The 20,884-nt window shown below is 41.7% G+C and overlaps 2 protein-coding genes, 1 non-coding gene and 1 pseudogene across 3 annotated transcripts; 3 read left to right on the forward strand and 1 right to left on the reverse strand.

Annotated features, from left to right (window-relative positions):
• On the forward strand, nucleotides 1-6,435 carry LOC121548231 (annotated as a pseudogene).
• Nucleotides 6,436-6,540: 105 nt separating this feature from the next.
• On the reverse strand, nucleotides 6,541-10,470 carry LOC121548230 (proteasome subunit alpha type-4). Its single transcript, XM_041859634.2, has 9 exons — nucleotides 10,392-10,470; nucleotides 9,930-9,958; nucleotides 8,902-8,944; nucleotides 8,610-8,772; nucleotides 8,220-8,297; nucleotides 7,962-8,050; nucleotides 7,636-7,766; nucleotides 7,120-7,243; nucleotides 6,541-6,789 (listed from the first exon to the last, which is right to left on the reverse strand). The coding sequence occupies exons 2-9, from the start codon at nucleotides 9,930-9,932 to the stop codon at nucleotides 6,635-6,637; spliced, it is 786 nt and encodes a 261-aa protein (XP_041715568.1). The 5' UTR covers nucleotides 9,933-9,958; nucleotides 10,392-10,470; the 3' UTR covers nucleotides 6,541-6,634.
• A 3,343-nt stretch (nucleotides 10,471-13,813) lies between these two features.
• On the forward strand, nucleotides 13,814-17,430 carry LOC121548229 (solute carrier family 25 member 44). The gene is made up of 4 exons (XM_041859633.2): nucleotides 13,814-14,075; nucleotides 15,085-15,756; nucleotides 16,043-16,170; nucleotides 16,499-17,430. The coding sequence occupies exons 2-4, from the start codon at nucleotides 15,126-15,128 to the stop codon at nucleotides 16,688-16,690; spliced, it is 951 nt and encodes a 316-aa protein (XP_041715567.2). The 5' UTR covers nucleotides 13,814-14,075; nucleotides 15,085-15,125; the 3' UTR covers nucleotides 16,691-17,430.
• A 2,086-nt stretch (nucleotides 17,431-19,516) lies between these two features.
• Nucleotides 19,517-19,591, forward strand: trnaa-ugc. The gene has a single exon. It is a non-coding gene; the product is annotated as a tRNA-Ala (tRNA).
• Nucleotides 19,592-20,884: the final 1,293 nt, after the last annotated feature.

Below are 20,884 nucleotides of genomic sequence, written 5' to 3' on the forward strand. Positions count from 1 at the left end.
GTTTGATAGCTGGGTTCAGCAGCTGCTCGTCTTCAACACAGTATCAACGTTTTGGGGGATTTTCTTTTGTAACTACGTTTTCATTTCCGGATTTCTACACTTGTTTTTACTGTTGGAAATCTGTCGGATTGATCACCAGGGAACTCCTGTCATGATTCCAGTGCGTCTTTGCACGGTGCACACAGGCGAGTCGGAGAGCAGTTCTGTCCTAACTGCGCTGCGCTGCAACTGAAAAATAGGACGGTCCTTAGGACTAGTTTGCACTTCACGGATGGTGAATTATTCTGCCGAACGTCTATTGAATAGCTATTGTTTTGGTTTTAAGGAAATTCCTTTTTCATTCTATTTTATTTTCTCATAATGTCAGCCGCTGAAGAGAGGTAAGTATTCCTGATATTGTTGATGGTTTAATTTGTGGAGCAGATTGATTTCATGATTTGGACAACATTGAGTAAATATATTAATTAATATTGCAAACATAATTTATGGTAAAATATGCTGCTGTCTAAAAACACGAATATCTTACTTTCTAGAGAGCAACAACACTTTTGCAGCTATTCTGTTGGTGTAGTTCCTACAATAATTCATGCAGTTTTTTGAAGGGGTGCGATTGTGCGCTCCTTCAACAGATTCCTCTATTACAGATAGCGAGCTACTTAAAGTGATTGTTATTTGAAGTTTTTAAAAAAATGGATCCTGTGACCGGTGTATCTGATAATATTGACTCATGTAGGTCACCAGGTATAATATCCAATTTGTGAAAAGTGCATGCATTCAAAACAGAGATAATGCCAATGTAGACAGACTAGCTGTCTGAGACCCGTGTTGCCCATTGTTCCTCAAAAGAGTGCATCATGCATTCTTCAGTAATCACTTTTATTGACTAATGGCTCAACAGCTTAATTTTAATGATTAATGAACCACTATCCAATGACAAAATACAAATGGCAAATCCAGCTCCATTTTACATCACTGTAACATAATGTTGTCATTTGCATGGAGCAGTTTCTTTGCATCATTTTTTCTTCAACCTCCTTCCAAGCACATAGTAGGGCTATGAGAATCTCTGCCTCAGCACAATTCCTGCCATAATGTTATGCAGACTCCCCCAGAGGATTGGATAAGCCACTCGGAAATAGTACCCCTACTTGAATGGATAGTAGACCCTCTTCCTCCCACAGTGCAGCAAACGGAGATGCAGATTATAATAAGTGGGTGGTCAGTAAGGTAGCTAGATGGACCTGAGGCCTACTTGTCTAGAAACAGTTCTATATGTGTCTTGTTGTGATGTGTTCTCAGTATACAGCACAGGAGGTTGGTGGAACCTTAATTGGGGAGGACGGGCTCGTGGTAATGGCTGGAGTGGAGTTAGTGGGATGGTATCAAATACGTTTGTTTGATGCCATACCATTTGCGCCGTTCCAGACATTATCATGAGCCGTCCTCCCCTCAGCAGCCTCCACTGGTATATAGGTCAGGTTAGAGGTGACGTCCACTAGCCCACACTAGGTCATGGTTTCCTACCAAGGCTCTTAATTCCTGACCTAATTCCCTCTCTGCCAGTGAGCTGTAAATAATGAGTTTTTTTTAAGGTTGGTTTAGTACAACAATAGAACCTTGGAACAGTTTTGAGTGTGCGTTCAAATGTGGGGTGTTTTGAGTGAACAAACTCTGCAGAAATTTTTCATTAAATGTTTCATTGGAAGTACAATAGGCTACGTAGCTTTAATCCCAGCCTGCATATACAGTACAATAGCACTCTGAGGTGAAAGGCTTTTTCTCAGGCTAGTTCCTCTTAACATGTCTCTACTGATTTTATTTGAACTGGTACCCTATGCTAACTGACCCTCCTATCCAAAGCCACTTATATTACAATAACTTTAGCTTGACTTACCCAACCTCACCTTGTTGCTCTGTGTACCTCCAGTCCCATGTTGGTGTCGTATATGGGCTGCTCCAAACACCAGCCTCCAGGGCCTCTGTGTACCTCCAGTCCCATGTTGGTGTCGTATATGGGCTGCTCCAAACACCAGCCTCCAGGGCCTCTGTGTACCTCCAGTCCCATGTTGGTGTCGTATATGGGCTGCTCCAAACACCAGCCTCCAGGGCCTCTGTGTACCTCCAGTCCCATGTTGGTGTCGTATATGGGCTGCTCTAAGCACCAGGCCCCAGGGCCTCTGTGGTGCTCCTGATGCCCCTCACTCACCGCTGAAGATCCCAGGTGGGCGAGGGACTGGCAGGGATCCCCCTCTCCATGTGCTCCTTCACAAAGTGAGTCCCTATAGGGCCCCATCCCAATAGCCAAACAATGCATTCTTCCTTCATTGAAGTTATCAATCAAAGATCTGAGATAATTGGATTGGTTAAAGCAATGGGGTTGGAAACCTGAATTTCACTTATCCAAACACACAGGTCATAAGGGAAGAAATTAGGAAGGATGTCTGTTTTTATAACCATGAGGACTTTCCGAAGATGAATGGTAAAAATGTGCTAATGTTGTCAAAAGATACATTGCATCTTACTGTTTAGCTTTATAGTCATAAGCCTACAGGCCTTTCATTTGATCTATGCTCCATCTATCATTTGAGAGACTACAGTCTATTTACATGGTTTGTTTAGCTACTTGTTAACATGTTCAGGGATGTGGGTCACTGTGTCAGGCGCCAAAACCCACTCTCATTAACCCAGAAAGCTACTGAACCACAAAATGACACAAGCCCAAATACACTCAACATTCCTGCACATACCCAAAAGCATGCTCTTAAAGTTAGGTTAATCCTTGCTACTTTCATAGTGAAAAGTGACCCTTGTACACGAGGACAAGTTTCACCCAAGACTGCCTGTAATGACTCAACATTTGAGAAAAGGCAGAGAATGGCTTGAATATCGCTATGTGTATAGGTTAATGTCGGTCACTGTATTGATCAAACAGCAATGGTGAAGAGAGTAATTCTGCTGGAGGTCCATTGGTTTGAAAATATTATGCTCATAGGCAAATCATAACAACAGGAATCCCTTATTTAAGATAGATGCTAGATCAGGCTAGTGTAACCTACCTAGTTCCTAGATTAATAGCTGACAAAGACCTATGTTATGGGTCGAAACCTTGTCCATCTAATAACTGTGGAAGTTCTGTATCGAACAGTGTGCCAATACGTTTTGCTTTCCTCTCTCAGGATGGAAGGCTGACAGTGACTCAGGTGACCTCTGTTCGTGGAGCTCTCCCCATCCTGCACTTTCACTACCAGCTGAGCGAGCACCGCAATGCATGCTGGGAGACTGTGTTCACCTCAGACAGCCTCTTCCTGGAGATCCCAGAGGGGTCACTCCCTGAGGGCAGCAAAGAGGGGTGAGGAGGAACTGCCGTCTATCCTCGCTGGCTTTATAATCATGCATACATACACCTGTTATAACCATGCATTATGCCATCGGGAAGGCTGGAATTAAGTCTAAAAAATACATTTTTAAGATTGCCAGTGAAGGGAAATATATATATATAAAAAATCATTTCAAACAACAACAAATTCTTATTTACAATGACGGCCTACCAAGCGACAGAAGGCCTCCTGCAGGGACTGGGGCTGGGATTAAAAATAAAAATGTAGGACAAAACACACATCATGACAAGAGAGACACCACAACACTACATAAAGAGAGACCTAAGACAACAACACAGCATGGCAGCAACACATGACAACACAGCATGGTAGCAACACAACATGACAACAACATGGTAGCAACACAACGTGACAACAACACGGTAGCAACACAACGTGACAACAACACGGTAGCAACACAACATGACAACAACATGGTAGTAGCACAACATGGTACCAGCACAAACATGGTACAAACATTGTTGAGCATAGACAACAGCACAAAGGGCAAAAAGGTAGACAGCAATACATCACACGAAGCAGCCACAAGTGCCTGTAAGAGTGTCCATGATTGAGTCTTTGAATGTAGCGATGGAGATAAAACTGTCCAGTTTGAGAGTTTTTTGCAGCTCGTTCCAGTCGCTAGCTGCAGCGAACTGAAAAGAGGAGCGACCCAGAGATGTGTGTGCTTTGGGGACCTTTAACAGAATGTGACTGGCAGAATGGGTGTTGTATGTGGAGGATGGGGGTTGCAGTAGGTATCTCAGATAGGGGGGAGTGAGGCCTAAGAGGGTTTTATAAATAAGCGTCGGGTATACAGAGATGACCAGTTTACAGAGGAGTGTAGAGTGCAGTGATGTGTCCTATAAGGAGCATTGGTGGCAAATCTGATGGCCGAATGGTAAAGAACATCTAGCCCAGGGTTCTTCAATTCCGGTCCTGGAGGGCCGAAACACCTCTGTTTTTCATCCTCTCCTTCTAATCAGGGGCTAATTCAGACATGGGACACCAGGTGAGTGCAATTAACTACCAGGTAGAAATAAAAAACAGACGTGTTTCGGCCCTCCAGGACCGGAATTGAAGAACCCTGATCTAGCCGCTCGAGAGCACCCTTACTGCTGATCTATAAATGACATCTCCGTAATCTAGCATGGGTAGGATGGTCATCTGAATCAGTTTTAGTTTGGCAGCTGGGGTGAAAGAGGAGCGATTACGATAGAGGAAAGCAAATCTAGATGCAACTTTATCTTGGATATGCACTGTACTGGGTGGAGCTCCAGAGGACTACTTTGGGAGAATCCTGCATATTACAGTGTGCATGAATATGTAAGGGAATACAAAGGAGCAACACTTACATTATTTGAGATACACCCCTCTCTTCTTTCCTCTCTTCTCTTTTATCAGACTCACCAGTCTCCTCATGTTCTCCGAAGAAAAGTTAGGAGTCAGCCATGTGTTTCTGTGGTTCTCCAAAAGCAGAGGGGATCAAGGTATGTCTAAGTCTAGACGTGTTCTTTCATGCGCTTTATATTAGACAAATTATTAAATTAGTTGAATTATTTGTTTATTGATCAAATTAATGTCACTTTAGTAACCTCTAACCGTACTGGTGTTAAAAAAACATCAGGAATAATGCAAAGTGCACACTAAAATTGAAAAAGGGAAACATAATTTAGATACTGTCTGAACAGTCACGTTAACAATCCTACGTTTTCTACATCTTTCCAGCGCTCCTTACCAGGACTTTCCACTACATAGGCTTTGAGATTATGAAACCAGGCCACCCTCTGATACCGCCCCGAGCAGATCTTGTGTTTTTGGGCTACTCCATGAGTCCAACATGTCCGGAGTCAGAAGAAGATTAATGCCCTCCTGATCAACCCAAACATCACTAATCTATTGCTCTGGCCCAATAGTCTCTTTTCCATGCCCACCTGACCTTTGTTGTTTTTTTTCTATGGTGGGGATAGGAAACAAGGAAAGGAAGCTATTTAAGCATATTGGGACAAGACCCATCTCTCTCTTCCCATATGTAGTGCTGTAGTCGTGACGGAGAGCAAGCCCTTCATTCTGTAGACCTCTTTGGTGATTGAACCTTCAAGGCTTGAACTAAAAAGATTGATCCTGTTAGGTGGCTGCGTTCTTGACCTCTTGCATGTTGTGTCGCCAGTTGCCACAGCTTCTACTGCAAGTGGGACACTCGGTGCTAAAAATACTAACTTATTATTTTAAACTCCACAGTGCAGCTAAAGGTGAGGGACTCTAATAAAACGACAGTGTACCGGAAGAGGGGGCTAAGGGCAATATGGCACATAACATTGGAATCTAGATGTCTGGATAATGAAATCATGGGTATGCGTTCAGGACTCATTAACCCTGGTAGATCTTTTTGTTTTCCTGAACCGCTGCAACAAATGTATTTTACAATGCAAACGTCTCCGTTGTCTTGAATTGAGTGAATGATCGATGTAAACTCCCATTATTGACATGCAGACTTCAAAGACTCGTTAAGTCAGTGACAATACATCGCTTAACTGTAATGTTGCTCACACTTAAGAGGTTTATCTTAGGTCAGGGGAGCACTAAATACATACATACTGTGTGCTAGACTCACTTGACATTCTTCTTGTGCATTCAGTTGAGAAGATTAGGCTGCATGTGTGAAAGCAAGCGCCTACATTCCCCTGTAGCTGATCCAACATACTATACACACATCCCCTTCCTACTTTCTAAACTATTGTGTTGTAGAATTTCTATATACACACACATTTCAGATTTCCATTTTCATGTAATGACACTACAGATGGAATAAAAGTCCTGTTATACCTCTGTTCTTGTCGGTATTGTGTTTTGGCACCAGTTAACAGCCCATGTGTAATGATGTGAATCAAATTATATTGCCTACAAGTATATTGGTTCTTCTTAAGAGAAACAAGGAGATACTAGCTGAACTTAATAACAAGTGTTTTGCTACGGTGTACGCTACTGAACATGACCCAGTTCACAACACATTGAAATTCTGTAAACAATCAGGACATACCCTGTGGCCTTAATCTTTCCCTTGCCTTGGCGGGTTACTGAAGTCTTCAAAGTATTTCTGAGAAGTCTGCCTGGATACACAATAATGGTTATCACAACATAATGAAAATAGAGATTCTATCAGTACATTTGGTTTCAATGTTTTAATAAAGAAAAAGACTAACAAGAGCGTAACACGTTACGGGTGTTTTAGGAAAGTATGAATTTGAAACGAGTGTTTATTTGTCCTTCTCCTTCTGTTCTTTGTCTTTCTTGTCTTTCTCTGCCTTGGCCTCTTCGGCCTCGTGTCGTTTGATCAGCTCCTCCACCTCTTTCTGTTTCAGCACCTTGATCTTGGTCTTTCCGTCTTCTCGCGTCAGGGTGGCTATTTCCACTGGGGAGGTCAAGATATCCATGAGTCATAACGTCTATGTTCATATCTCAGGCTGCATTACAGACGTATAGCTTACTATATACATCTCTATACAACATATTTATTATATACAGTATTGTGTGTATAATGTACAACAGCTGATGATGTCTAATGTTTTAGACATCATCATCTTCATCATTTCTAGCCTACTCTCCATAGAACAGCTGTGGATTAGGATAACACCGTCCCACTCTACACAAGACCATCTACAGTCTGGGTTTACTCAGTGTGTTCCAAGGCAGGAGAGGCTCAGTAGTTGTTTAGAATGGTGATGTCCGGTGTGGATCTTACCCTTCTCCGCCGAGAGCTTGCTGACGTCCATGGTCTTGTTCAGGACTTTGACGGCCAACGCCAGGGCAGAGGACAGTGACATCTCGCCCTCTTTGAAATCCTGCTTCAACATGGACACTGCAGCCTGGGGAGGAGAAGATACAACATGATGATTTAGACAACAGGTGGGTCTAATCCTGAATGCTGATTGGTTAAAACCGCATTCCAGCCGGTGTCTATTCCACAGTTAACACCGGCTAAATCTATGACGTTAATGATATAACACCTCAGTACCACTCAATGAGATAATTGTGTCTATTTTCATTGAGATGTAGTATGCCAGTTAGGCAGCCATAAGTCTGATATCCAGCCAAGGGCTGAATTGTTGAAATATTATGCCACAAAAGTGTATATTTTCAATTCCCAGTCAACACTGTAGCACCATCTACTGTGACGTTTCACGTCTTTACTTTGTGGCAATGCTACTGCCAAAACAATGAATGTGCATTGTGCCAACGTTGACGACAGCAGGCTTACCGCGCTGTTGTTGCCGATGCAAGTAGCCTTCCATCCTCCATAGTTTCCACTGGGGTCACTCTGGTAGAGCTGGAAGCCGTAGTGTTTGTCCCAGCCCATGTACAGCAGAGACACTCCAAACGGCCTCTTCCCTGAAGACACACAACACATCAAACACAATCAAAAACGTGTGCTGACCCTAACTGTACTCTGTTGCCTCTGGTATGTTCTTTTCACACAGCCATTTGGTCCAGCATGGTTCCAGCAACTATGGTGGAAGTGTAACCAGGGTGGCGTTTACTAGAGAACCCAACGGAGGTGTTTGTGGCCTCTGTCTATTAGCTAACCTCCAAACTGTGTGTAGGCCTGTTTGATGTCACACAACGCGGTCACCAACTGCTCACAGGGGATTGGCTCCTGGTACTGCAGTAGATATCTGTGTGAATTAAATAACACATACACATTATCTGTCAGATAGACACAGTGATAGATTACTAGGGGTGCCTTGTTGATCTTGCAAACTAACACCATACATGGCTTTGTATATGAATTAATGAACAAATGTGTCACAGGTAGAGACCGTGGACTTATACTACCCTACATACCTCTGTGCTATTAGCCTCAGCTCATTGGTTAGCACGTTAGCATCGGAGGTGATACCGGCAACACTGCAAGCCATGTCTCTGAAACGATACGACACCAAATCAAATCACAGAGCAGTCCATGGGTATAATGTAGCAGCATGGCTGACATCTACTAACAACTGGATGGTGATGGAGCAAAGCATCCCAGCTTCAGAGTAGGAGTGTTGATCTAGGATCAGTTTAGCCTTTTTAGATCATAATGAATACGATTACAGGGACAGGGGAGATCTGATCTTAGATCAGCACTCCTAGTCTTGAGACGCTTTATGAGCAGGTCCTGATCTGTCTTGTTGGCATGCTTATAGTAGTGCTACATATAAGCCTGGCAAGGGAGACTATGGTCATACTCACTCATTGAGCTTGTAGATCTTCTCCGAGAAGAAAACCTCATCAAGCAGCTTGTGGATGTTGCGCCTCTCTGCAGCCAACAGTACACCGTCATTTGCTAAAATCCCAAGACATGAGCCGGCGTGGCCAATAGCCTCCATGGCATACTCCACCTGATATAAGCGTCCTGTAAAGCAGCAACTATAAATTGTTGTGTCTGACATGGTTGGTCAGAGAACACTTGACAGTAGAGTCTTGAATGTGATGATAACATTCAGTATGGACAGTAACTCGTTATTGGAAAGATAACACTTGCCTTCAGGTGAGAAAATGGTAGTCCGGGAATCATATCTACGAGACTACAAAAATAAATAAGTGTTATCAATTTCCGAAGAAAGCACCCAAGTAAAGGTTGAAAGGTAGTCAACTGCATCATATTAAACATGTACAGGTAACTGCCAAAATAAAGGAAACACATGAGTAAATGAGGGATATAAGATATATTGAAAGGAGGTGCTTCCACACATTTGTAGTTCCCGAGTTAATTAAGCAATTAACATTCCAGCATGCTTTGGGTCGTTTATAAAAAGTACCCAGTTGCCATTTTTTTTGGCTACCATGGCTTGAAGAATAGATCTCAGTGACTTTGAAAGAGGGGTCTCAAAGGAGCATACAGGGTTTAAAGGGTGTGTGTCTCAGTCACCAGATCTCAACCTAATTGAACACTTACGGGAGATTCTGGAGAAGTGCCTGAGACAGCGTTTTCCACCACCATCAAACAAAACACCAAATGATAGAAGTTCTCGTGGAAGAATGGTGTCACATCCCTCCATTAGAGCTCCAGACACTTGTAGAATATATGCCATGGCGCATTGCAGCTGTTCTGGCGGCTCACCGACCTATCAAAGTTGCACTTTACCGAAACCGTTCCGCCATTTCCTGTTTGGTAAAACTCTAATAGTTTGCCTAATTTCAGTTTGTGACAAAATAAGCTAGTATAGTGTAGAGAATCATTGTATCATCTAAACCGCTGTGAAATATATTTCCCATAACCAAAAAAATTATATTTTCAGCTGTTTGAAGCTGGTGTACAAAACAGAAAGTAAAAGATGCAAAAACAAAACTTAACAGGGAGCATAGAAATAGCGCACATAGAACATATATACCGCTTCTTAGTCTTGCGTTCACGTAGAATTATAGATCTATATCTACATTTATGTGAATTTTGTCGGGTCGCCCAAAAAGTGACATATTGCCACTTTAAGACACTATGTTGGTGTTTCCTTTATTTTGGAAGTTACCTGTACATTACAGATAATAACATTAACGTAGCTAGCTACTTACCATGATTCAGCCTGCCTGTAAAATAAAACCTGCGAAACCAACACTTCCAATAATATTAATGAAGGTCCATAATACAAATCTCAAAACAATAAGAACTGCTGGTTAATTCGCTAACGTGAGCTATATTATTTGATTACAAAGAATATCTAGCTAGCCAATTAGAAAGTTAACATATAGCTACAGTAGTATCTGAATTAGCTAGAGTAGTGAGAAAACGTTAGCGAAGTCACGTTAGTTCATTCATACAAGGCAAATGTGTTACAAACAGAAATATGCTAGCTAGCCAGCCAGCATGCTAACCTTAGCTAGCTAACTTTACAATGCCTGGAGAGGCTAGCTGACTTTTGGGGCCGTTTTAACAACAGGTCACGTATATGCAATTTATAAGATATGCCCCCAATGTTGTACTTTTATAGTAAACGTGTGGCTAAACAGACAGTAATATAAAACATCGCTATTTACCTTAGCTAGCCTGATGTAGTAGTTTGTTGCTGACACACACTGCTGCGAAGCAGACAAGAATAACTAAGCACTTCCGGGTCCCGGATTTTTGGAATCCTTCAGAATAAAAGTTCCGTCCTGTATACATTGTAAATTAATAATTAGGGTTTAAAATGTTGTAAATGTTCACAATTATCAATATATTTTATACTAGTTATCATACAAAGAATAATTAAAAGTATTTCTATACGAGATGCCCCGTGTAGCTCAGTTGGTAGAGCATGGCGCTTGCAACGCCAGGGTTGTGGGTTCGTTTCCCACTGGGGCCAGTATGAAAATGTATGCACTCACTAACTGTAAGTCGTTCTGGATAAGAGCGTCTGCTAAATGACTTAAATGTCATTTATTGGTTTATTTTTTCAAGCCTAAATGGTCAACAATATTTTTTGTGTGTGTTCTATCATTTATTGCACCATTCAACATTATCTGTACTTTATGTTGCAGTAAAAGGGGGGTCCATTCTACTCAGGAGCCCTTTTAGTTTCCAAATCCACAGAGTTTACACCCAGAGGAGCGCCACTGCTCATTTGGCGGCCCCTATAGTGTGGCCCATCAACTTAAATCCAATTGTTTTTTCATATTGTACATATATATATTGCACCATACAACATTATCTGTAGGTTGTGTCGCAGTAAAAAGGGGGGTCCATTCTAGTCAGGAACACTTCTAGTTTCCTCTGGGTGTAAACCAGTGGAGGCTCTTCAGAGGAGGAAGGGAAGGACCATCCTCCTCAGTGAATTTCATTAAAATAGAAATAGTGAAACATTAAAAAAGTTATAATTTTTAGATAAAACTATACTAAATGTATTCACGTCACCAAATAATCTATTAAAACATAGCCTCAGCAGCACTCTGTAGGGTAGCACCATGGTGTAGCCGGAGGTCAGCTAGCTTCTGTCCTCCTCTGGGTACATTGACTTCAATACAAAACCTTTGAGGCTCATGGTTTTCACCCCCTTCCATAGACTTGCACAGTAATTATGACAACTTCTGAAGGACGTCCTCCAACCTATCAGAGTTCTTGCAGCATGAACTGACATGTCCACCCAATAAAAGGATCAGAGAATGAATCTATACTGAAAGCATAAGATACAGCTAGCTAGCACTGTAGTGCATAAAATGTGGCGAGTAGTTGACGCAAAGAGAGAAAAAGACAATAGTTTAAAAGTTTTGAACAAATTAATTGATTCCAAAATTAAGGAGAAGCAAGAGAGAGAGAGAGGGAGCTATATTTCATTATATATATACACTACCAGTCAAAAGTTTTAGAACACCTACTCATTCAAGGGTTTTTCTTTATTTGTACTATTTTCTACATTGTAGAATAATAGTGAAGACATCAAAACTATGAAATAACACATATGGAATCATGTAATAACCAAAAAGTGTTAAACAAATCAAAATATATTTTAAATTTTAGATTCTTCAAAGTAGCCACCCTTTGCCTTGATGACAGCTTTGCACTTTGATGCAGTGCCTTAGACCGCTGCACTTCATAGTTTTGATGTCTTCACTATTATTCTACAATATTCTACAACAACAAAAAATCACTTTTACTTACTTAACTAGTAATGCAGCTAGCTAGTTTAGCCTACTCAAACACCCGGTTCAAACAGAGAGGGATTCTATGTTAGCTAGCTGGCTTTGTCTATCCAACACTGGAACTCTTCCAAGTCACGGTAAGCTTTTGGTTTTAGTAATTTATTGCGACCGGGCCCGCCTGTGTAACTGCTAAATAGCTTGCTGTACACTGTGCTGCATGATTGGGTTAAACATGCGTTGTAGTAGCTATGTTGACTATGACGTTAATATGGTGAAAAGGATGTAGCCTGTGTGTAGCCGTTAGCGGTTTTGATATGAAAGTTTAGCTTGGGAAAGGTTTTTTCGGCTGGTCACAGACAGCTGTTGTATTGTGCACTGAAGTCCACAAGCGAAGGGAAAAGGTGAGAGGAGGAGAGAGCGTAGATGCGAGAAGGAATTATATATACAATGAGCAAAGTGATAATGTGGTTTATATGTGGCTGGTAGTTTGTGTGTGTGTGATCAGGGGTGTATTCATTCCGCCGATTCGGTTGAAGAACGTTTCTTAAACGGAAGCAAACGGAACAAACATACCTGAATTTGTCCAATAGAATCTCGTTTGCAACTGTTGGACTAATGATTACAACCTAGATCAGCTAGATGCAGGCAAGAATGTGCAAGGCGGTATTGAATGTGTAACTGTCTGTCACCTAGATTACGCAAATTTCTCTCGACCTGTGCACTTACGTTGTAAAATTTCATTCGTAGACCAGGTTGTAGCAACCTCATGATGGGTATAGGGAAACTTTGAGTATCATGTAGTAACCTAAACCTATCGATGTTACATTGAGCTGGGTGAATGGAATATGAATGACAGTCATCCAATATGCTGTAATAGAAATAAAGCCATGCTCATAAAATAAAATTAAAAAACGTCCTCCCTCATCTTAAAGGCACCGACCACACTGCACTGTAAAGTCTGTGGATGGGGAAACTAGAAGTGCCCCTGAGTAGAATGGACCTCCTTTTTACTGCAACACAACGTACAGATAGTTGTGTACGGTGCAATATGTATTTCCAGTATGAAAAAAACGATTGGATTTAAGATGATTGGCCACTTTAAGGGCCAAATTAGCAGTGACGCTCCTCTGGGTGTGATGCTGCGTTCAGAACAACTGGGAACTCTGAAAAAAACTTGGTCAAATCATGAAGTCAGTGATCTTCAGATTGGAAAGTCGGAGCTCTAGAAAGAGGCCCGAATTCCCGAGTTGGAATTCTGAGTTGGATGACTGTTTAAAACGATTTTTCCCAGTCTGAGCAATTTTTTTCCCGAGTTCCATTTATTTTGAACGCTCGGAAGTCGGAGATTTCCGAGTTTCCAGTTGTTTTGAACGCGGCACAAACGGTGGATTTGGAAACTAAAAGTGCTCCTGAGTAGAATGGACCCCCCTCCCTTTTACTGCGACACAATGTACATGAAGTTGTGTACTACGGTGCAGAATGTTCAATATGAAAAACATACTGAACATCATGCAATACAAATAGGCTAATTAACAATGGGATTTTAAAGTGTTTTCTAAAGTTGATTATTATTATTATACAAAAATTATTAACATTTCCTCATAAAATGTTACGAATTTCGACCATTTGTATTATTTTTCATTGCGGGACTTTCATTTTGAAGGAAAATCGTCGAGGTCACGGCCTTATTCTTGCTTAGTCTTGCTTATTCTTGGTCTGACACACGGGCCATAGAGTTTAGAAAATGCTTTCTCATTGGCAAAGAACTGGTCTAAGAAAATACTGTAGCGCCATCTATCGTCAAGGTGGTGTCTCTCTGTGGTAGCGCAGTACAGTGGAGGAGAAAAGTTGAATTATTACAAAACCCCCTCGCTTGGTGAGCTAAAAAAAACGAAAAAACGCCACCTACTGGAGCAGACAAATGTTTTGCTCAGTTATCCCTCTCGCTTCGCCTCTTCCTCTCTGGTTTAGTTTGACAACATAAAATCGAATCATAACCCGGACAGATATCTCTAAATTCGTTATCGCTTTACTCACTTGCGGATATGACATTACTATGTCTGACTATGGACATAATATTTTGATAGACATTTGTCCAACGAGGTAAGTTAACGTTTGCTTGTTTAAAATAGTTCACTGTTAGCCTGCTTGCTAGCAAGGACATCAACCAACGCATAGCTGGCTAGCTGCATTATTATTAGCTAACTAGCTAATTTGTGACTACCTACAGTCTAACCTACTGTTTACACATGCACAAGTATTCAACCTATGCATTGTTAGTTAGCATTGTTATTTCCGGATTGCGCGATTGACAATAGGCTTTGGCGTAGGGAACATTGTGTCCTGTGACCTGCAACTAGCAGTATCTTGTAATGTTAGCGCATAGCATAGCTACTTCAGCTGTATAGAGCACATTGAAGCTCCCCCCATCAATGTACGACCTGTTTTTACCTTGTCAGGCATTTGATAACATGGTCATGACTGCTACGAAGCAGTACAGTGTATGTTTGACCTTTGATCCTTCCTAACACAACCCCAGTCAGTTTAGACATCGCTCAGGCCTTGTTTTCTGATGTAGTAGTTTGTGAACCATTGTCATGATACTGGTACAGACTTCAGACATTTTACATTTTAGTCATTTAGCAGACGCTCTTATCCAGAGCGACTTACAGTTAGTGAGTGCATACATTTTCATACTGGCCCCCCGTGGGAAACGAACCCACAACCATGGCGTTGCAAGCGACATGCTCTACCAACTGAGCTACAGGGGACTAGTGCCATCTAGAATTCATTACAAGTCGATGCACATTCAATATATAAAATGTATTGGGTATATGTTGTGAAATTATTGGGTATATGTATTGGGTATATGTTGTGAAATTGTTAGATATTACTTGTTAGATATTACTGCTCTGTCGGAGCTAGAAGCACAAGCATTTCGCTACACCCGCAATAACATCTACTAAACACGCATATGTGACAAATAACATTTGATGTTGTACTACGTTGTGGAGAAACGGTTGACAAATTGGAGTACATTCAAGACTTCCAATGTTGTGCAACCTCGTGGAAGAAAACCTTTGACAGTGTTGTGTGGTCTGTATTTCCCCAGGTAGAGGCTAGTCTGATGAGGGGGCTCTCCAGAGAGGTAGAATGCAACAGAAGAGGAACATCCAGATCATTGAATGGGAGGACCTGGACAAGAGGAAGTTCTACTCCTTCGGGGTATTCATGACCATGACCATCCGGGCCACCGTCTATCCGGCCACCCTCATCCGCACCAGACTGCAAGTGCAGAAGGGCAAGTCGCTCTACAACGGGACCTTCGATGCCTTCTTCAAGATCCTGCGGACCGAGGGCGTGCGGGGCCTCTACCGTGGCTTCATGGTCAACACCTTCACCCTCATATCGGGCCAGGCTTACATCACCACCTACGAGCTGGTGAGGAAATATGTCTCCAACTATTCCAAGGACAATACCGTCAAGTCTCTGGTGGCGGGTGGCACGGCGTCCCTGGTCGCCCAAACCATCACTGTCCCCATAGACGTGATTTCCCAACAGCTGATGATGCAAGGCCAAGGGAAGCACCTGACTCGCTTCCGGGTCAAGCTGAAAACGGAGGCCGACGGGAAGACCAAAATGGCGTTTGGCCAAACCAGGAACATGATTGCTCAGATCTTTGCGGCCGACGGCTTCCGAGGCTTCTACAGGGGATATGTGGCCTCCCTTCTAACATACATCCCAAATAGTGCGGTCTGGTGGCCTTTTTATCACTTTTACGCAGGTATAAAGGAGTGTTTGTTTACAAGGATATTTATCCCAGGACCGGTTTCCCGGACACAGATTAAGCCTAGTCCTGGACAAAAGCACTTCATTGAGCATGCTTTGAGTCCTGGAGGAGGCTTAATCCGGGAAACCTGTCCTTAATGTTATTATTACTATTTTCTTCAAGAAGGGTTGGAGATTAATCATCTCTTGTAATAATTATAGTCCATATAGAGTCCATATAGTCAACATACATTGTCTATAAGGAGCATTTCAAAGCACAAATCTTCCACAACGTTTCACAGAACAGCTATCCAAAATGGCGCCCAGTGACTGCCCTCATCTACTACTCCAAGCCATGGCCGGACCACTAGCTGCTGCGACTGCATCCACTGTCACCAACCCCATGGATGTGGTCAGAGCTAGAGTGCAGGTAGAGTGCAACTTCAGCTAAATGTACTGGTGGAATGTAAAGGGTCTGTTTGGATAGCCACATGTGGCCATCATTGGGTCCACTGTTTTCTCTAATAGATTTTAGTGGCACACTGGCACAGTGTATAATCAGGGATAGGCAACCCTGGTCTTGGAGTGCCACAGGCACATTATATATTTTTTTGATTCAAAATCCTTCAGTGTCTGTTGCACTCCACGACCAGAATTGCCTACCCAGGGTCTAAATCCTGGAATAGCAAATAGAATTTTACAAAAAAAAAATGTACATGGATAAATACCTTTGTAACAGCCTTGTATGTGTGTGACAGGTTGAAGGCAGGACCTCCGTCATCGAGACGTTCAAACACCTGCTGGCAGAGGAGGGATTCTGGGGGATGACCAAAGGGCTGTCTGCACGCATCATATCCTCCATTCCCACCGCCATCGTTATGGTCGTGGGCTACGAAACCCTCAAGAGAGTGAGCTTGCGACCGGAGCTGGTCGACTCTAGACACTGGTAGAGGACATTAGCACCCAATCCCAAACCCACCCCTAACCCATACCCTCTATGCCCTGGTGAGGGGATTAGGGGATAGGTGTTAACAATATGGTAATAGCTACACATTTCCCACTTGAATTTTCACCACATTATATATACAATCATAGGGGGTAAGGGACACGGATTGATTTGGGATTGGACATTGTTGCTGTGGCCCTGGTTCCAATTCGGCCTCTTGACCTCCCCTGACCTCACCACTGCATAGGTGATAGCAATAGAGCACAATATTGGCCCAGGGACTGAAATGGAACTGGGCCAATAAGATCTGCCTGCTCCTATTCCTTAATGGCTTCCTTGTCCTAATTATTTTGTTTGCCTTTTAAACTACTGTTGCCTTTTAGTGTGAATTGGTGGGGATTTTTATCTTATGTTGTGAGTGAATGAAGGAACAGTAGTTTGAGATTTGATGTCATTAGAATGTGTAATTTGTGACTGGTACACCCTCATGTTGGTTCTAGTGCCGAGCGATTAACCGAAATGTCGGTTATTTTTCGTTTTTTAAACAACTAATTGATCGATGTCTGTTCAATTATTTGAATTCCATTTTGTTCGTTTTTGTCTGAGCGCTATATGCAGTTTCTCTAGAGATAAATCAGATCAAGCCCAAACTGTGCGATTTTGCAGTATCCAACAGGCCAATATTCTACATAGTTTAGCGCAGAAAACATGGTAATTAACTACAGTGACCATAATCCATTGCGCGCCTACTTGTCCGGTGTGAGAGGGAGAGAAGAGACAGAAGAACGTGATTGGGAGGGATAGAGAGCAGTTGCGTAGTGAGGCATCTACCTGAAAATAAATCATCTAAGATTTATAGTTGGTATTCAGCAGTCATAAAAGTATGCCTTATTTACTTTGAAGAACTACTGAAATAGTGATTTAGTCAGACAGCATAGGCAGCAGCTCTATAGAGATGAGATGACTTGGAATGAAATAAAAAGTCATCAAATAAAACAAATGAAATATACACAACAACTGAAATATTTCATTAAAGTAATGTGAATAAATGATGGTTAATAAGTGATAAGCAGTAATGGGCAGTCACTACCATCATGGGACTTTTAATTGTTTTATTCTGTGTTAAAGCATTCAACCCACATAATGCGTAGATTTTTTTATTATCAAACCGAACCGACCTCAAAAAGCACTAATCGCTCAGCACTAGTTGGTTCCTTCAGGGATTCGTTGTCATTTGTTTTTCAACAGGCATAAACACTGAACTGATCCATCACTCCTAATGTATTTCTACTGTCTTAGTAATAGGATAGATCAACTTAAATCTGTTTAAAGCTGCCCTCTAGCCTTTATCAGGTTTAGTCCTAGGAGGTAGCAACAGCAAATTGCATACACAATTTCAGCTCAAACACACATGACAAAACAACCAATTAGGGCACATGTTCCTCTTCTTTGACTTTGCACTTGCGAAGACCCTCCCCTTTAGTCCTCCCAACCTAATCTCGTCCACCCAGCCAGCTCTCTAGCAATTGAGCCTGGGGTCGGACAAGGTTACTCCGAGTACAAAATAAAGAAGTTGGTAGAGTCACACTATTTAACAGAAATCCAGGCTATGGAGGGTAGATTTAAATGATAAAATGATTATATTAGTAGTACATGTAACTGTGCTGTGTTTAGGGCAGCCATCTTATTGTGAATAAAAAAAGACGTGATGCTGTAAATTATACTGTTAAAGCACATTGTTTCCAATTAATGTCTTCACCTCAACTCCAATATTCAATAGTTTGAACCCTGGTATTTAGCATTGCTGCTGTGACAATATTAGCAATATTCAACTAATATTGTACTGAACAATCAAGGTTGTTGGCCAATTGTGAAATGCTAACTGTTGTAGTTTTAAAATATTCAGTAAATTAATTTTTTGATGGTTTCAGGGCTGGTACTTTGGGAGGGATTTGTTTTTAGTGTGCAGGACCAGCAGTAAACTGCTCTTTAAAGGAAGTGAGTGGATGTGAGGATGAGGACTCCAGGCAGAGAACAAGACAAGGCATGTCACTTTGTGTATTGTGGTAGTAAACCTCTGAGTGTAATCTGTGTATTAACTTCATCACTTCCAGCTCAAACGTGTAGTTGCACAATGTACATTTCTTTGAATTTCTCAATATTATTGTCTTAAAAGAAAATGTTCTGATGTTATTTATTGAAAAAAGATTTTCACATTCATATTTCTCTGGACAATAGCAAAGGTTCAAACTATACTGAAGAAAAATATAAACTCAACAATTTCAAAGATTTTACTGAGTTACAGTTCATATAAGGAAATCAATCAATTGAAATAAATTCATAAGGCCCTAATCTATGGAGGCCAATTGGACATACTGCCAAATTCTCTAAAACGATGTTGGAGGCTTATGGTAGAGAAATTAACATTCAATTATCTGGCAACAGCTCTGGTGGACATTCCTGCAGTCAGCATGCCAATTGCGCGCTCCCTCAAAACTAGAGACATCTGTGGCATTGTGTTGTGTGACAAAACGGCACATTTTAGAGTGGCCTTTTATTGTAATGATCATGCTGTTTAATCAGCTTCTTGATATGACACACCTGTCAGGTGGATTGATTATCTTGGCAAAGGAGAAATGCTCCGTAACAGGGATGTAAAGAAATTTGTGCACAACATTTTAAAGAAATACACTTTTTGTGTGTATGAAACATTTCTGGGATATTTTATTTCAGCTCATGAAACATTGGACCAACACTTTACATGTTGCGTTTATATTTTTGTTCAGTGTAGTTTAGATCTTGCCTTCTAGGTTAATTTATGTACATTGTAGGCCTCCTGTAGCTCAGTTGGTAGAGCATGGCGCTTGCAACGCCAGGGTTGTGGGTTCGATTCCCACGGGGGCCAGTATGAAAAAATGTATGCACTCACTAACTGTAAGTCGCTCTGGATAAGAGCGTCTGCTAAATGACTAAAATGTCAAATGTACATTAGTATTTCTGTCTCAAATACTCTGTCATGTATTGGACGGCAGGTAGCTTAGTGGTTAAGAGCGTTGTGCCAGTAATCGAAAGGTCACTGGTTCTAATCCCCAAGCCGACTAGGTGAAAAATCTGTCGATGTGCCCTTGAGCAAGGCACTTAACCCTAATTGCTCATGTAAGTCGCTCTGGATAAGAGCGTCTGCTAAATGACAAAAAAAAAAAAAAATGTATTGGAAAGGGCACTTCATATGGGCAATAAGGCTACCCTCTTTAGAGGCTTGTTTTGTAAATCCATACCCCCCTAGGGTGAGTAGGGACTGTCATCGGACTTCAAAGAAGGCAATAAGCAAGCACATTCAAAATATATAGGCTACTGCCTGGAATGTTAATATCCAACTTTATCAGAAAAACAATAAAAAAGGAATCCAGCCAGCACACAGGCTTGCTGTTTAACAAAGTGTGTTCTGTTGTCTACACAGTGACAGCCGAGTGGCTCGTTTAAAACATCAGCTATGGTCACATCACATGGCTCCAACATAATGGACATTCACTTGAAACCAAATGGAAGGAAAAAGGACAGAAATATGGAGAGACTACTTGCATTAATGAATACGACCCACGTTTCTTTGATGGTTTTATGTGGCAGTGTTTCACTAACTTGGGTAATTAAAACATCCCGATTGGATGGCAGACTCACCTTGCGTTGTTCTGCCATGACTAAGGTTACGCATGAGAAATTACCATTAAGAGAATGATGGAGGGGGTCTTTAAGATAGTCCTTTAGGAGTCCGTAGAAAAAGCCCCAGGGTTTTGAAAGGGTCCACGTTGGGCTAGCAGACATTTTGGGAGAGGACAATGCGATTCACTGCTCTGAATGGCTAATGTCTCCTAGATGTTCTTATGACTGGGGGGCCTTAGCATGTCTATTTGGAGGTGACGTTCTGACACACAAGGTCATGTATCTTTGTTGCTAGTTGGTCGGTGAGATGGATAGGGTCCATTTAGTTTAAATCCAATATACAGTCTTAGGGAAAAAAGGTTCTATATAGAACCAAAAAGGGTTCTATTGCGCCCCTAAAGGTGAAGCAAGTGATATAACCCTTTTGGGTTCTTAACCTTTTTTCTTTTTTTAAGAGTGTGGTTAACTACTTCATAGTCCAAAGTGTGCAACATGGCTAGCGTATCTGTAACAGTGAGGCAGATATGAAAGTGATACA

The sequence above is a fragment of the Coregonus clupeaformis genome, unplaced genomic scaffold (genome assembly GCF_020615455.1).
Source record: "Coregonus clupeaformis isolate EN_2021a unplaced genomic scaffold, ASM2061545v1 scaf1401, whole genome shotgun sequence".
Taxonomy (NCBI): domain Eukaryota; kingdom Metazoa; phylum Chordata; class Actinopteri; order Salmoniformes; family Salmonidae; genus Coregonus; species Coregonus clupeaformis.

Coding starts and splice junctions, on each gene's coding strand:
- LOC121548230 (XM_041859634.2), bottom strand. Junction 8,773..8,901: donor TACCATTTTCTCACCTGAAG/GCAAGTGTTATC, acceptor GCTGCTTTACAG/GACGCTTATATCAGGTGGAG. Junction 8,051..8,219: donor CTGAGGCTAATAGCACAGAG/GTATGTAGGGTA, acceptor TAATTCACACAG/ATATCTACTGCAGTACCAGG.
- LOC121548229 (XM_041859633.2), top strand. CDS start 15,126: ATGCAACAGAAGAGGAACATCCAGATCATTGAATGGGAGGACCTGGAC. Junction 15,757..16,042: donor TTTTTATCACTTTTACGCAG/GTATAAAGGAGT, acceptor AACGTTTCACAG/AACAGCTATCCAAAATGGCG. Junction 16,171..16,498: donor TGGTCAGAGCTAGAGTGCAG/GTAGAGTGCAAC, acceptor TGTGTGTGACAG/GTTGAAGGCAGGACCTCCGT.